Source organism: Canis lupus, chromosome 13, assembly GCF_048164855.1.
Source record: "Canis lupus baileyi chromosome 13, mCanLup2.hap1, whole genome shotgun sequence".
Classification (NCBI taxonomy): Eukaryota; Metazoa; Chordata; class Mammalia; order Carnivora; family Canidae; genus Canis; species Canis lupus.
The window spans coordinates 45,913,705-45,929,640 of NC_132850.1; the positions used below are offsets into that span (position 1 = coordinate 45,913,705).

The following is a 15,936-nucleotide window of genomic DNA, read 5'->3' on the forward strand; positions in this document are numbered from 1 at the left end:
CAAAAGAATACTTAACCCACAATTCACCTCTAATTCACAAATGAAGTAGCCTTTGTGTCGGATTTAAACTTTCTCTTAACATTTTTGAAGACTATCACCAAATTATCACTTGCTAGTAAAACTTGCACACACACGTGTATAAATAAGGTGGGTTTAAGGTTTCTTATTCATGTAAGTTAGGGGTTCATTTCTACCTAGGACACAAAAAATAGAAGTCATTGAGGGGTCTCTAACTCTCCCCATAACCAAATGCCTCTGTGAATCTTCGGGCTTTCAAATGAACCCTTTCTAGGCACAGAAACATTTAGATTATCTGGAATGCCTTATAACCCAAGACTGAAATGAATAACCGCAAACATCACTGGCTCCAGGGAGATGAGGGATCAGCTGTGTGTGAAGCAGACTAGTGATTCTCAACTCAGTTTTGAGGTTCATCTCAGATGTTTATTCTTACTTGGTGGTTTAGATACTATTCTCTCTTCCTGCAGAAGTGACCACCAAGATCAATCTGAGGGTGATTCAGGGTATCCCATTACATGAAAAAAGTAGTGCAGCTGTGTTTGGCAGTCAGCTTATTCTGTGGATTCACAAAGACCCTGAGAATTCAGCTTCTCAAATTGACAGATTAAGAATTTTTTATAGGAGGGAATTAACTCCTTTGTCATTCATAAAGGGCTAAAATATAAAATTTGTCATCCCACTGACATATGAATAGGAATGACACAATGCTTCCTCTCTTGCTTTTGACACTGTGCTGTCAACTGTACATTCTAACTCTCCACGGTAAGCTATGAAATCATTTTATGGATGGTGCTTATCTGTAATTCAGTAAGTCTAGGCATATGACTTGTGGGTTTCTGTGGATTAGTTCAAATGAGAATAGCCACTTCCTGCAAACTCAGGAAAGGCTTGGAGACGCAACAAACTATCCACTTACCAGGATCAAAAAGACTATGCCCCCGTGTGATGTGTTGTGTGCAGCAAGTCACACCTCTGCTTTGCTCACAGGGGCCTCCTCGGTGACTGCTCAGGAGAGGAGAAGGTCTAGGTGAGATTAGTCAACAATGGTTGCAAATACCTAGAAATAGAACGAAGCCAGGGAACAGGCTCTGTAGTTCGCAGTAGTTCATAGGTCCTCCTGGTAAAGAATCCCCTCTGGCAAATGTTGTAAGATAAGGAATTTGGGGCACTCAGCTATCTGGTAAGGTGATGGGATGGTTTGAGTTAACAATAGAATATCTGCAAGGGGAAGGTAGACCCTTTCTCCTCCGCCTTAGAACATTCAGACCATGTCACAAAAGTTAACTTAAAACTAATGGCAGTGTGTGGAAGCTGAGGGTGGGTGCCCTAAGAACAAAACACCGATTGGGACTCTACCCTCTGCCCTGAAAATTACCTGAGGGGAATCTGGGCCAGGAGAACTGCAATTCAAAACACAACCAAACTTTCATTCTAAGCATCAGATCCAATGAGAGTGTTAGAGAGTCCCTGACTTAATCATCCTTCTGGATTTCACAGTTGGCTTGGAGCTAAAATGCTTTTCTTTCTAGCTGTGCGGCAGGCTCTCTGTACTGACAATGGGAGATCTCAGTTGCCAGTTCCTTTCGAAGTCACAATCACACTCACATAAAATGGCCAGTGCCTGGGCCACTCTGCACCACTGAACTCAGTAGGTCAGGCACTGGGGTTGTATCAGACTCCTTCAGGTCCTGTGGGACCATTTAGCATAGAGAAGCAGGGGTGACTTACCAACCAAAGTCACTCACCTATCCAGAAATGCAATGTCCTTGGACTCCACTAGTTTAAAATCAATGACAAGCTTTATAAAACAAACAGTAAGAAACCATACGTCCCCAAGGCCACGAAGGAGTGACTTAATCAGTCCAAACTGGTTTACCTTCTGGGGACCTTTATCTTCTTTACCTACAGCCAAGAAGTAAATGGGATTGAAACCTCCACAAGTCATTACTTGACCCTCCAAACGTCTTCCTAAATCGGCCTCATTTACTAAATGAAATTGCAGCCGAAAGGGGACAGGCCACTGAAGTGGGAAGGACATCACTGCTTGGGGAAGAGGTCAAGTGCCTTTGCCCTTCTGCTCCCAGCGCTTTATCACTGGCCTGCTGCCAGAGGCAAACACTGGACTGGAAATCTGTGACCCCATACTGAAACCATAGCACTGGTACCGTCAGCAACACTGAATATAACTTGTGTATGTGATAAAAAGCAGTTTTGCAATAAGGCTAACTTTTTTTAGAAACAGAAAAAGTGTATCTTCCCATTTAGTCGATATTCTGCAGACAGCTTTAAAATCCTAAACATTGAGGACAGGGTCCCAGGCTCGATTTATACAAAGGCTGGTCAGTTCACTATGTTCCAGAGCCATAAGCTGTCCTCCATCCTATACATATCCCTTTCTAATGCACTATCGTATAAGTATGTTTTATCAGTCAGAATGGTGGGTTGCTGACAAATAAGAATGAATTAGCACACACATCAGCAGCCATGTATGAAGAATGGGTGTGAAAGCATGTTTTATGGGATGAAGAAAGTTTTAGAAATGCAGCAGATTCTATTTTTCAAAAAGAGCAGGTATGAGATGTCCCATCCCACATGCTCTTACAATGTGACTTTGTCACTCTTCCCATTGACAAATGGGGCTGGTGGCCTCTTTGAAAGTAGAGATGCTTTGTGACCACTCTGACCCATAGAATATAGCAGAAGTGATCCTTTGTCTCTCCTGAGGCTGGGTTAAAGTCTTCCACCTTGTTTGCTGGAACACTTACTCCCAAAGTCTTCAACCACCCTGTACATTATTTGATTGCTGAGGTTGCCATGCTGTCAGGAAGCACAATTAGCCGATGCAGAGAGACCCTGGGGGTCAGCTCTGTGACCATGGTTAGAAAGAGAGATGCCTAGCGAGCTCCCAGGGCATTTACCTTTTGACTGCAAACTTTGGAGAGACCCAGAACCAGAAACTCCCAGGTCTGTCCCAAACTTTCACTCACCAGACACTCTGAGAGATAACAATGATTTTTATTTAAGTAACTAGGTTTGGGGTGATTTGTTATGAAGTGATACATAACTGGAAAGAAGTTAGCTACTTGGCCCATGACTACTGCAAGGCATGGGTTGGTATCTGTGCAATTAAAAGAAATTGAAGTGGTGAAAGAGCACAGACTCTGGAGGTCAGCTGCCTTGGTTCACCTTCTGGACCCACAATCATGTGACCTTGTGCAAATTACTTTTCTGAGCCTCAGTCAGCTCATTTATAGATTGGGGATACTGGTTATCATAACTTTATAGGATTATTTGAGGATCATATTACATCATATTCACAAAAAGGCATAGAACAGTGTCTGGCAAATAGGAAATGTTAGTAGGAGAATTCCAGGTTATGTAGAGCCTGAAGCATATGCAATCAGGTGCCTCTTAAACACAAATGTATAAAATTACAGATCCCAGGAATACTCAGGGTTAGGCATGTGCTAGGTGCTAGGGACATCATAGTAACCAGGCATTCTCCCCATCTCCCAGGAGCTTATGTTCCACAAATAAAGGCAGAAAAATAAATACACATTTACAAACTAGTCAGATGATTTTTTCAAAAAAGATTTTATTTATTTATTCATGAGAGACAGAGAGAGATTGAGAAAGAGACACAGGCAGAGTGAGAAGCAGGCTCCCTGGGGGAATCCTGATGTGGGACTTGATCCCAGGATCCTGGGCTCAAGCCCTGATCCCAAGGCAGATGCTCAACCACTGAGCCCCTAGCCAGATGATTTTTGAAAACACTTGTCTTTTGGCTCTTATTTATTATGAAAGGAGTATAGATTGGTGTACATGGAGAGAAATAATGAAAATATTCATAGAAAAATATTCTTTAAGATAAATTGCAAATCATTGGAAATAATGATGCTACAAGGGTGACTTACCTAAGGAAATACCCAGATGAGCATTCAAAAAAATGCATACACACATATTTAAATGTATGTTCTTATTGTGGCAAAAATTTTTATTTATTTATTTATTTATTTATTTATTTATTTATTCTTTTTTTAATTGGAGTTCAATTTGCCAACATGTAGCATAACACCCAATGCTCATCCCGCCAAGTGTGGCAAAAAATTTAAAATACAGAGATGCCTGGGTAGCTCAGTGGTTGAGTGCCTGCTCAGGTCCTGGGATAGAGTCCCTCATCAGGATCCCCGCAGGGAGCCTGCTTCTCCCACTGCCTATGTCTCTGCCTCTCTCTGTGTGTGTCTCTCATGAATAAATAAATAAAATCTTTAAAAGAAATTTTAATACATAGTTGTTTAATAATGAGAAGATTAAATTGTGGCTGAGAATTGGGCTGCTACTAAAATGATTTCATATTTACTAACATGTAAAGATCTTCACTAAGTATAATTAAATGAGAAAAAATATTATACAACAAGTATCATACTGAGCAAGAGAGAGCAAGAGATAGATGGGAGTGTTCTGGGAAGCTCTGTGTTCACATGCTGTTTTGCTTTGAGTAGTAAAATAACAGGCAAATTTGGAGGTTTTTTTTCATATATAAATCTGTAGTTGATCTGCAGAAAACATGTCGTATTTGTGTGACAAAAATAAATACATTTTTTAAAAAGAATGACTGCAACTCACTCAGGGGTCCCTTTTTTCCTTAAGACTAATAAACCTGTCTCATTAAATGTTCATATTTGCCCTCACCTCTTGGTCCACCTTCAATAAAAACACATATTTAATAAACCATCAGTTTTTCCAGACTTGGAAAAAGCTTCTGGCTCAGAGTTAGATGTGTTGGAATAGTAGGTGAGCTGAAAGTTAGTTAGCCAGGACAGGACATGAGCTAAGAAGATGCGTGCCCTTCCCCTCTTCCACTTCCAAGTCCACAGATGGAGCATAAGTACATTATAAAGTGTGATATAAAATGCTAATAGTATTGGTAGGAAATAACATAATCCCTGTGGTTTAACTGGGTCGATTTTTCTGGGAATAATCAGGCATGTTCATCTGGAATGCCTTTGATGCCCTCACCTTCATGACAGCTGCCACTCTTCTGATTCTCTGGGATGGTAGAGGACTTTCATTTTGGGAGGGATGGCAATAAGAAGCTTCAGTCTTTTGGCTTATAAATATTAGATCATTCAAGTTAAAAAAAAATATATCCCACACCATTCTCATGTCCTTCTCTATTCCCGCCCCCACTCCGCCTTTTCTGGCAAACAGTTGCTGTTTTATTCCTTGATTTCAATGAGATGGACAAAGTCTCATGTGGTTCACTCTTAGCCCAACCAATGGGAAGGCTGGTTGTAAGGCTGCTTGGCAGCTTTGGGTAAGTGGGCCTGTCTCCTGCTTGTCAGGGAAATACCTGCACCATCTCCCCACACCCGGACTAATGCTATCCCCTCCTAGTAAGAGATTTATTACTTTAGACTATTAAGGAACTATCTCGCGAAAATGCATGTGGGAAAAATCGCATACTGAATCTGCTATTATCATCTTGTCAAAAATAAGTTTATGAGCTCTTTGCCATAATGACATTGAACTGAAAAATTGGGGAAGAAACCAAGAGCAGTGAGTTATCTTGGGGAGCATGCAGAGGGCAGACGTGCAGAGCTCAGAGCCAGTTAGATGGGGCCACTTGAACACCCTAGAGAGAATTCCAGCAATGTCAGGGGATGGCTTGTGAAATTAGAGAAGGAGATACACTGTGGCAAGAAAACTTTGAGAAGATGTTAAAGACAACAGCTTTCTTCAGGTGGTCCGTCCCTATTGGCCTGCACTCTCTATCTACATGGGAGGCTGACTGCACTGTTCTAGGGCTTCCTTACTTCCCCCTGATGCCCCTTCTGCACACAAACTTTACTTCTAGCGTGTCTTCCAGTGGACATTCTTATTCTGTGTTGTTGTCACTCACCACGTCCTTCTCAGGTTGAGGGCTGGGTGAGTTCTGGTGGCCGGCTTAATGTTTGCCAGTCTTAAGGATCCTTGCAAATCCCTGTCAGACACATATATTCAGCTTTGGTACTGGTGTCGGTCCTACAAGTGGTTCTGAGGAGGAAAATAATCCTTGCCCCAGTTGTGTTCAGCATCTGCCCTCAGGCAAAAAGTTCCACTCTTTCTAATATAGCACTTTGGACAGGTTTGTGTGAAATTCATGACCTCACACTTTGTCAAATAATCCCTCTAAGTTAGGTGGGTGCTCTTGGGCCAACAGAAAGTTGCCAGTGGTTTAGGAATGAAGGAACTTCAAGGATGGAAAGAAGCCATGCATTGAGCTTAGCCAAGGCTTCCTCTGCTCCAGCTAATGGTGACTAATAAAATATTATTCTTTAAAATGCAGACACACACCCCAAGAATACAAAAGTTGTCTTCGTTTGTTTTGAAAGAGCAATCACTTTCCTCTAGAACAGAATTCCTCCACAGTCTCTGTTTCTCTTGGTTTTTGGATTTTTATGAAGGTACTATTGAATTTTGCTCACAAGAAAGTATCCTAGAAAAACTTCTTCAAGTTATTTGGGGGTGTAGGAGCCAGGATTTATAACACTCTAGTTTTTGTTAATGTGTAATTAGGGAGTATTTATTATTATTATTATTATTATTATTATTATTATTAAGATTTTATTTATTCATGAGAAAGACATAGGCAGAGGGAGACGCAGGCTCCCTGCAGGGAACCCGATGCAGGATTCGGGACTGGGATCATGCCCTGAGCTGAAGGCAGACGCTCAACCACTGAGCTACCCAGGTGTCTTTAGGGAGTACTTTATAGGCTGAAGGTGGACCTAGTGTGTAGTCTAGTTAGGAGCAGGAAGAGCAAGTTTCAGCGAAGGTTCTGATATCTTTGCTGCCCCTAAATAGGAATGGATAAAAAAAATCAGATCTGGACAGCAATTGCCAGTTCTGGGTTTAATCATTGGTGAGGCAATGAGTCATTGTGTGACTGTGGGTGGCAGGAACACAGCTCAAGAAGTGCTGAGATTCTGATTCCTGTAGAGTCCACACTAGGGAACTTCATCAACTTTCATATTTTATTTAATATTTATTCAATTTATGGTACTCAGAGGGTCTTATCCTGGGACCAACTGAGGATTCACCAATTTAGGCATTTATTAATCCATTTATATTTTGGAGCAGGTATTGGACAAATAGATAAAACTTAAAAAGGAAGCGAGTTTTCATTTGGACATAGCGTTAGGATGGATCCTAATCTAGCAAATGTGCACACCAATTATTCAAGACCTCACCTACCCAGTGTGATCAGAGTAAATCAGACAGAAATTATAATATCTGTCCTGCTTTTGACTAAGTTGGAAGCTGTGTTCGTCCTCCTCACATTTTATGTCCTCTGTAACCTGTGTGTCTTAGTTCTTCAGCTTAAATCAAAACCCCTTGTTTATATTTCTAATAAAGGTGGTGGGGATTCTTCTCAATTGAGTTTGTAGTGGAGACTCTCAAGGTAAGAGGATATTATTTTTTCTTCTAGTTACAGTTTATGAAGATGATTGTCAATTTCCTCAATTCGGGATGGGTGTGAAAAGAGGAGAATGCTGTATTTTTGAGACAGTTGAGCACCGTCTATGTTTGGTGGCCTTCTAGAAATGTGTCCAGACATTGCCTCAGTTTTTGTCCCAAAAGAAACGACAGTTTTTGTTCTCGAGAGTTTTCAGTAACAACAGATGTGTTTCTTATGGCAATGACTTCAGTGATTGCAGAGACATTCATTTCTATTAGAAGGAGAGAAAGTCAACTACTTAAGAATAACAAAAATTGAGGTAAAGGAACTTATGCTAGTGCATTGGTGATTTTCAGACACAGTATGTTTTCTAATCCAGAATTTTTTGGGGAAATATCCATCTTTTAATGGTAAAAGTTACAGAGAAGTAGCATTTGGTTTGAAATTTTTGCATTCTCCCTGGATGAAGGCCGGAGATTCCGGAGTTGTTCTTGAAGTTGACCCTGCTGGTTTATAATATGCTGCATTTTAACTATACCACAGTGCTGGTGAAAGAAACCGTGACACCAAAAAAGCATATGGATTTGATAACCCACCCTGGAAAATCAAGGACATCTGGATTTTTTTGCTGTAAACATTTTTTTGAAAGTCTAAACATAAAGCACTGGTCCAATTCATTAACATTTTGGAATGACTTTAGCTATGATATGTCGTAGTAGAAATGGATTGCGGGTTTTTTGTAGTTGAAAAAAATCAAAATTTTCACATTATCAGTGAAAACCGCATTAGAAAGAAACATTTTGAAAATTGAATTTATTTTAAATAAGCTTGGTAGCAGGTATTCTAGCAGAGAAAATGCCTCTAAGATGTCAAAATGCATTTTTAAGAGTTAAAAGAACCACATGCCTTGGAAGTTGTTTGCTGATATCTAAAATATTCCTAAATTTTTATATACTGTACTTTATTTATTTGAGCTGGCCATACAGTTTTAATTAGTTTCACTGTGGTCGAATTAGCTTCATTAAAGTAGATGCCCTCCATGGCAAGATAAATGGCAGCCTTATGTACCACAGATTTCCGACATAAACTATAATTCATAAAGGCCAACACAACTCTTTTCTTTGTAGCTGGGTAACCATTTATGTTTGAGGTGAAGATGTTAATATGGAAATTTTGTGAGCTAGGAAAGAGGACGAATGCTATCATTCTAATTTATGACCTTTCATATAAGGCCAAATGTAAAGGCAACTTCAATTGTTTTATATCTCAGGGCCAGCACATAGCAGATGTATGAAATTTGGAGTGTTAGGCATAAACTTTTATTACCAAATTATAAATAATTTCTCCCACTTATAATGTTCACCTTTCAAGTTCATCTTGATTAAAATACAAGGGCAGCATCACACCAATTTCACTGAATTTTACAGCTGAGAGAGGTTTTCTAGAGTTCACAGCAGAGCATAAAGCATCAGGACATTTGGAAGACTCTCCTCACAGGAATTCAGACCATGAGCCCATCTCTTTGAAATTCAAAATAATGGTCAGTGAAGTCTGAACATGTATTTAAACATCTCAAACATTACATCTGAAACCAAGTGCCCATGATGTAGGATATATTTTATCTTTTGATAAAAATAAAAGGCACACTGCCTTTCCTGAGAAATTTGTCCATCAGTCAATAAGTTTATATTCCTTCACAGAAGATATTACAGTATAGTGCTGAATAACAGAGACATTGGCCTCACCCTCATAGAACAGACAGTCTAGTAAGGGAGGATATAAATATATACACAGACACACACATAGACACATAAAGTTATTTAATTGCAGCATTTATAAGTGGTACAAAGATTTATAGTGTACTATGATCATGAACAAGAGGAGGAACCCAATTCAGCCTGAGGGATTATCAAAGCCTTTCTTAAGGAATTTATGTATGAGCTAAGACCTAAGCATACTGAGGAGCTGGCCTGGTGAAGAAGGTGGGACTGGGCTCCAAATAATGAAACCAGATTTAGGGCTGTCACAAAAATCCAGCAGGTGATACGGTTTGTATTGTTTATGGAGAAGGAAGAATGGAAGTGAGTGACAGTTTTTATGCCTGTGAGCCAAGAGACAAGATATTGACTCCATTTGATGTAGAGAATTGGAATTGAAACCCCTGCATAAAAGTGGGATAATTGAAAGGCTACATTGTGAAAAAGACGAAGATGAAGAAGAAATTCAACAACTATAGAATGTCTTTTTTTTAAGATTTATTTATTTATTTATTCATGAGAAACATGCAGAGAGAGAGAGAGAGAGAGAGGCAGAGACACAGGCAGAGGGAGAAGCAGGTTCCATGCAGGGAGCCCAACATGGGACTCTATCTGGGGTCTCCAGGATCCCGCCCCGGGCCGAAGGCGGTGCTAAACCGCTGAGCCACCCGGGCTGCCCAGAATGTCTTTTTTCTCATCTTCTTTAACAAATACTTTTCACATCCCATGATAAAAGGTAGATGATAGTGGTCCAAATACCCTAAACTAGGATGTGACAGGTTAAGTGTTTTTATTGTCCAGTCTGAAGATCCAGATAGGTCCAAGTGCAAGCCAGCACTTCATACCAGGTAATGCATTTGCTGGAACAAGACAGCCAGTATTCTTAGAAGCATAGCACCTATTAGTTACTAAAACCTGCTTTGGAAACTGTTGGCCAATCCAATTCCATATTCATATCTATCATTATCAGCATCAACATAATACAATTACCCACATATCCACAATGTTGTTTGGTGTTTTATAAAATAAGCTAGGCATGATACCTTCTCTTATGAACATGAAACACTGAAACACATACTTTTTTTTAGAGGAACAGGACTATAGATATGTGGACAAAGAGTTAGATGGCAAGAGTTCTAACTTGGTATTTTATACCAACATTTGCCTATTTTGAGCCTAATAGCCTCAAGAGAACAAGAAGACAGGCCCCAGACTGGGAGAAAATGTTTGCAAAAAGACATATCTAATAAAGGACTTTTCCAAAATATACAGAGGACTCTTAAAACTCAACAATAAAAAAGGACAATCTGATTTTAAAATGGGCAAAAGATCAGAAGATATACAGATGGCAAATAAGCATATAAAAAGATGCTCCACATCATATGTACATAGGGATTTGCAAATTAAAACTGCAATGAAATTCCACAAGATATCTATGAGAATAGCCAAATCCAAAACCCTGGCAACAGCAAATGCTGGTGTGGGTGTGGAGCAACAGGAACACTCAGACATAGCTGATAGGCATGCAAAATGGTGCAGCCACTTTGGAAGACAGCTTGACAGTTTCTTACAAAATTAAACACATTCTGGGCATACAATTCAGCAAATGCGCTTCTCGGTATTTATCCAAGGGAGCTAAAAACCTTGGTCCACACTAAAACCTATACATTGATGTTTATAGTGGCTCTATTCATAACTGCCAAAAATTTATAAGCAAACTAGAGGTCCTTTAGTAAGAGAATGAACAAATTGTGGTACATCTAGAAAATGGAATATTATCCAACACTAAAAGATGAGTTATCAAACCATAAAAAGACATGAAGAAAACTTAAATGTACACTTCCAAGTGAAAGAAGCCAATCTAAAAGGGCTATGTACTATATGATTCCAGCTTTTTGGTATTCTGGAAAAGGCAAAACCATGTAGACATTAAAAAGACCAGTGGTTGCCAGGGGTTAGTGGGGAGAGAGGGATGAATAGAGCAGAGGGTTTTTACAGCAGTGACAATACTTGGCATGACACAGTTATGGTGGATACATGTCATTAGAAGTTTCTCAAAACCTATAGAATGTGCAACCCCAAGAGTGAACCCTAACATAAACTATAGACTGGGTTGGGTGATAATGATGTATCAATATAGATTTACCAGTTTTAACATCTTAGCTAAACTAAGCTGTGTAAGCTAAACTAAATCTTGTCAGCTTTTATTTATGACTTTAGGGATCCTTAATAAATGAATGTTTGTGTTCAGGGTTTTTTTAAATTTAAATATTTTATTTATTTATTCATGAGAGACACAGGGAGAGAGAGGCAGAAGGAGAAGCAGGCTCCATGCAGGGGACTCGATCTTAGGACCTCAGGATCACGCCCTGAGCCAAAGGCAGATGCTCAACCACTGAGCCACCCAGGGGCCCCTGTGTTCAGGGTTCTGAAGCGCTAGAAGTTGTCTTGGTGGACTGACATTCAGAAAAAGTCTTGCACATGTTTTCTTTGTATAATAAAAAAAATGCTAGACAGAGTCTCAGCCTCGCCGCTGCCGCCCAGAGACTGCTGAGCGCCCTTCCGTCCGCCGCCACCCACTCCGGACACAGAGCACCCAGTCGTGGATAAAAATGAGCTGGTGCAGAAGGCCAGACTGGCCGAGCAGGCTGAGCGATATGATGACCCGGCAGCCTGCATGAAGTCCGGAACTGAGCAAGGAGCTGAATTATCCAATGAGGAGAGGAATCTTCTCTCAGTTGCTTATAAAAATGTTGGAGGAGCCCGTAGGTCATCTTGGAGGGTCGTCTCAAGTATTGAGCAAAAGACGGAAGGTGCTAGAAAAAACAGCAAATGGCTCAAGAATACAGAGAGAAAATTGAGACCGAGCTAAGAGATATCTGCAATGATGTACTGTCTCTTTTGGAAAAGTTTTTGATCCCCGATGCTCCACAAGCAGAGAGCAAAGTCTTCTATTTGAAAATGAAAAGAGGTGGGATCCCTGGGTGGCGCAGCGGTTTGGCGCCTGCCTTTGGCCCAGGGCGCGATCCTGGAGACCCAGGATCGAATCCCACATCGGGCTCCCGGTGCATGGAGCCTGCTTCTCCCTCTGCCTGTGTCTCTGCCTCTCTCTCTCTCTCTCTCTCTCTGTGACTATCATAAATAAATAAAAAAGTTAAAAAAAAAATTTAAAAAAAAAAAAAGCTTTGAAAATGAAAAGAGGCTACTACGTTACTTGGCCGAAGTTGAGGCTGGTGATGACAAGAAAGGGATTGTGGATCAGTCACAACAAGCATACCAAGAAGCTTTTGAAATCAGCGAAAAGGAAATGCAACCAACACATCCTATCAGATTGGGTCTGGCCCTTAACTTCTCTGTGTTGTATTATGAAATTCTGAACTCCCCGGAGAAAGCCTGCTCTCTTGCAAAGACAGCTTTTGATGAAGCCATTGCTGAACTTGATACATTAAGTGAAGAGTCCTACAAAGACAGCACGCTAATAATGCAATTACTGAGAGACAACTTGACATTGTGGACATCGGACACCCAAGGCGGAGAAGCTGAAGCAGGAGAAGGAGGGGAAAATTAACCTGCCTTCCAACTTTTGTCTGCCTCATTCTAAAATTTACACAGTAGACCATTTGTCATTCATGCTGTCCCACAAATAGTTTTTTTGTTTACGATTTATGACAGGTTTATGTTACTTCTATTTGAATTTCTATATTTCCCATGTGGTTTTCATGTTGAATATTAGGGGAGTAGAGCCAGTTAACATTTAGGGAGTTATCTGTTTTCATCTTGAGGTGGCCAATATGGGGATGTGGAATTTTTATACTAGTTATAAATGTTTGGCATAGTACTTTTGGTACATTGTGGCTTCACAAGGGCCAGTGTTAAAACTGCTTCCATGTCTAAGCAAAGAAAACTGCCTACATATTGGTTTGTCCTGGTGGGGAGTAAAAGGGATAATTGGTTCCAGATACAGGTGTAGTTATTGTGGATACTTTAAGGTTTAGAGCACTTACAAGGCTATAGTAGAAATGGGTATCCCGTAGATACTACATGTGAACCACAGGTATCTGTGGAATACTCATTCTCAATGTGCACACCTTTGACTACAGTTGCAGAAGTGTTCCTTTAGTTGTGACCCAATTTACTCTGGATAAGGGCAGAAACGGTTCACATTCCATTATTTGTAAAGTTACCTGCTGTTTGCTTTCATTATTTTTGCTACACTCCTTTTATTTGTATTTAAATGTTTTAGACAACCTAAGAACAAATGTACAAGTAAAGATGCAGTAAAAATGAATTGCTTGATATCCATTACTTTATGTATATCAAGCATAGCAGCAAAACAAAAATCCCATGTATTTAACTTTTTTTTTTTTTTTTTTTTAGGGTTTTTTGTTTGTTTGGTTGGTTTGGTTTGGTTTTTTGCTTTTGTGATTTTTTTTTTGGATACTTGCCTAACATGCATGTGCTGTAAAAATAGTTAACAGGGAAATAACTTGAGATGATGGCTAGCTTTGTTTAATGTCTTATGAAATTTTCATGAACAATCCAAGCATAATTGTCAAGAACACGTGTATTAAGTTCATGTAAGTGGAATAAAAGTTTTATGAATGGACTTTTCAACTACTTTCTCTACAGCTTTTCATGTAAATTAGTTTCTTGGTTCTGAAACTTCTTTAAAGGAAATTGTACATTTTTGGAAATTTATTCCTTATTCCCTCTTGGCAGCTAATGGGCTTTTACCAAATTTAAATACAAAGTTTATCATAACAAAATACTACTAATATAACTACTACTGTTCCCAACCATGTCCCATATTCCTCCCCTACCCTGGGGAAAAAAAAAAAAGCTTTTTTTCAGAGACAGGGGATTGATTGGAAAAAAGTAATGTGTCCCATTTAAAATTTTGGTATATGGTATTTTCTAACTTAGGAAGCCACAATGTTCTTGGCCCATCATGACATTGGGTAGCATTAACTAAGTTTTGTGCTTCCAAATCACTTTTGTTTTTAAGAATTTCTTGATATTGTTATAGCCTGCCTTCAATTTTGATCCTTTATTCTTTCTGTCAGGTGCACAGGATTACCTTTTTTAGCCTTCTGTCTTGTCACCAACCATTCCTACTTGGTGGCCATGTACTTGGATAAAAGGCCGCATTATCTTTCTGGCTCCACTCAATGTCTAAGGATACCTTGCTTCCTTTGCTTGCATCCCACAAACTATTTCCCTCATCCTATTTACTGCAGCAAATCTCTCCTTAGTTGATGAGATTGTGTTTATCTCCTTGTAAGCCCTACCTATCCTGAATGGTCTGTCATCGTCTGCCTTTAAAATCCTTCCTCTTCCTCTCTTTAAATAATGATGGGGCTAAGTTATACCCAAAGCTCACCCTACAGACTATTTCCTCAGTACCTTGCAGAAAACACCAAACAAAAATACCATTTTAAAAGAGGTGTATTTTTTTTTCTTTTAGAATGTAAGCTCCACAAGAGCAGGGACAATGTTTTCTGTATGTTCTATTGTGCCTAGTACACTGTAAATGCTCAATAAATATTGATGATGGGAAAAAAATGCTAAAGAAAAACTTGTGAAACATGGAATGTTGCCTTGTGAATCACTGAAAGCCAATTATAAGCTGCTGAGGGGGATTCTGGGCACAACTACATTTTGATAATTGTAGTTTATCAATGGTGCCTGCTGCACTGGTCCAGCGGGGCCCTCAGAGATCCATGCCTCTTGGAAGAGGTAGCAACTATGCCTGCAGATGAACCATGCCCTTAAAACTTCTCATTGCCTCCTGCCTACCACACCCGTCTTAATGACTCCACCAGGGCTCTATAGCAATGAGAAAAAGGCTATGAATCAAAAAATTATTTTTTATGAATCACTGAAACAACCAGTGAGGAATATAGTACAATTTGAGGTCTTTTGTGAGGAAGGCTTTTTAGGGACAGGGTTTTCTTTATATCTGATTATGTTTGTTCTTCGCAGCTAATTATTTTATTTAAATGATACTTAATTTTTTTCACATTATATCTTATACCGCAAGAGCTTCAAATAAAGCCTTTTCAAGAAATCTGTAATGCTTGGTTTTTACCCAAAGTAAGCTTTTATGGAAGGATATAAGGAAATCTCTTTTCACCACCAAATCACACCCAGTTGTTCTCTGGCCGTCATATCAATCAAAGATTCATTTCTTCAGCTAAGACAGGTTTCCGAGAGGGGAAACTCATGTAGATCTTAGGGAAAAAACCCTGCATCTTAGATCTGTAACACTTAAGAGTTAAGAATCTGTCCAAAGATATTATTTCTTTGTTTAGAGTGTTGCAAATCACAAGCAGAATTAAAGTATAGGTTTTAAGTTGAGGGTATGTGTGTGAGGAGAAAAAGGAATCAAGTGTTGGTATAACACTTTACTTCTTTTTCTTCGCCCTTTCCACTAATAGCAAGAATATTGAGAATCCATGCAGAATTCCAAACCAAGTTCCCATAGCAGCACTTAAATAATGTCTGCATACCATTTCCAATTAGAACTAGATTGTAATGTAACGCAAGTCATACCATTATAATACGGAGCTACTTTAGGGATTTTAATTCTTTTTGTGGCAATTACGTTGCCATGGAAACAATCTCTTGCTAATAATGACTTCATCGCACGATCAAAATCCAAAGTGGATTTAAAGATTTGAGGATGCCTGCTTTATTTATTTGCATTAACTTTTTCAA

The 15,936-nt window shown here is 39.5% G+C and overlaps 1 protein-coding gene across 1 annotated transcript in view; it reads left to right on the forward strand.

Moving 5' to 3' along the window:
• Positions 1 to 13,833, forward strand: part of LOC140602290 (14-3-3 protein zeta/delta-like) — a 49,117-nt gene extending 35,284 nt beyond the window's left edge. Inside the window, 3 exon segments of the mRNA XM_072771593.1 lie at positions 11,775 to 12,035; positions 12,038 to 12,203; positions 12,421 to 13,833. Coding sequence (XP_072627694.1) covers positions 11,775 to 12,035; positions 12,038 to 12,203; positions 12,421 to 12,787 — 794 coding nt within the window. The 3' untranslated portion in view covers positions 12,788 to 13,833.
• Positions 13,834 to 15,936: the final 2,103 nt, after the last annotated feature.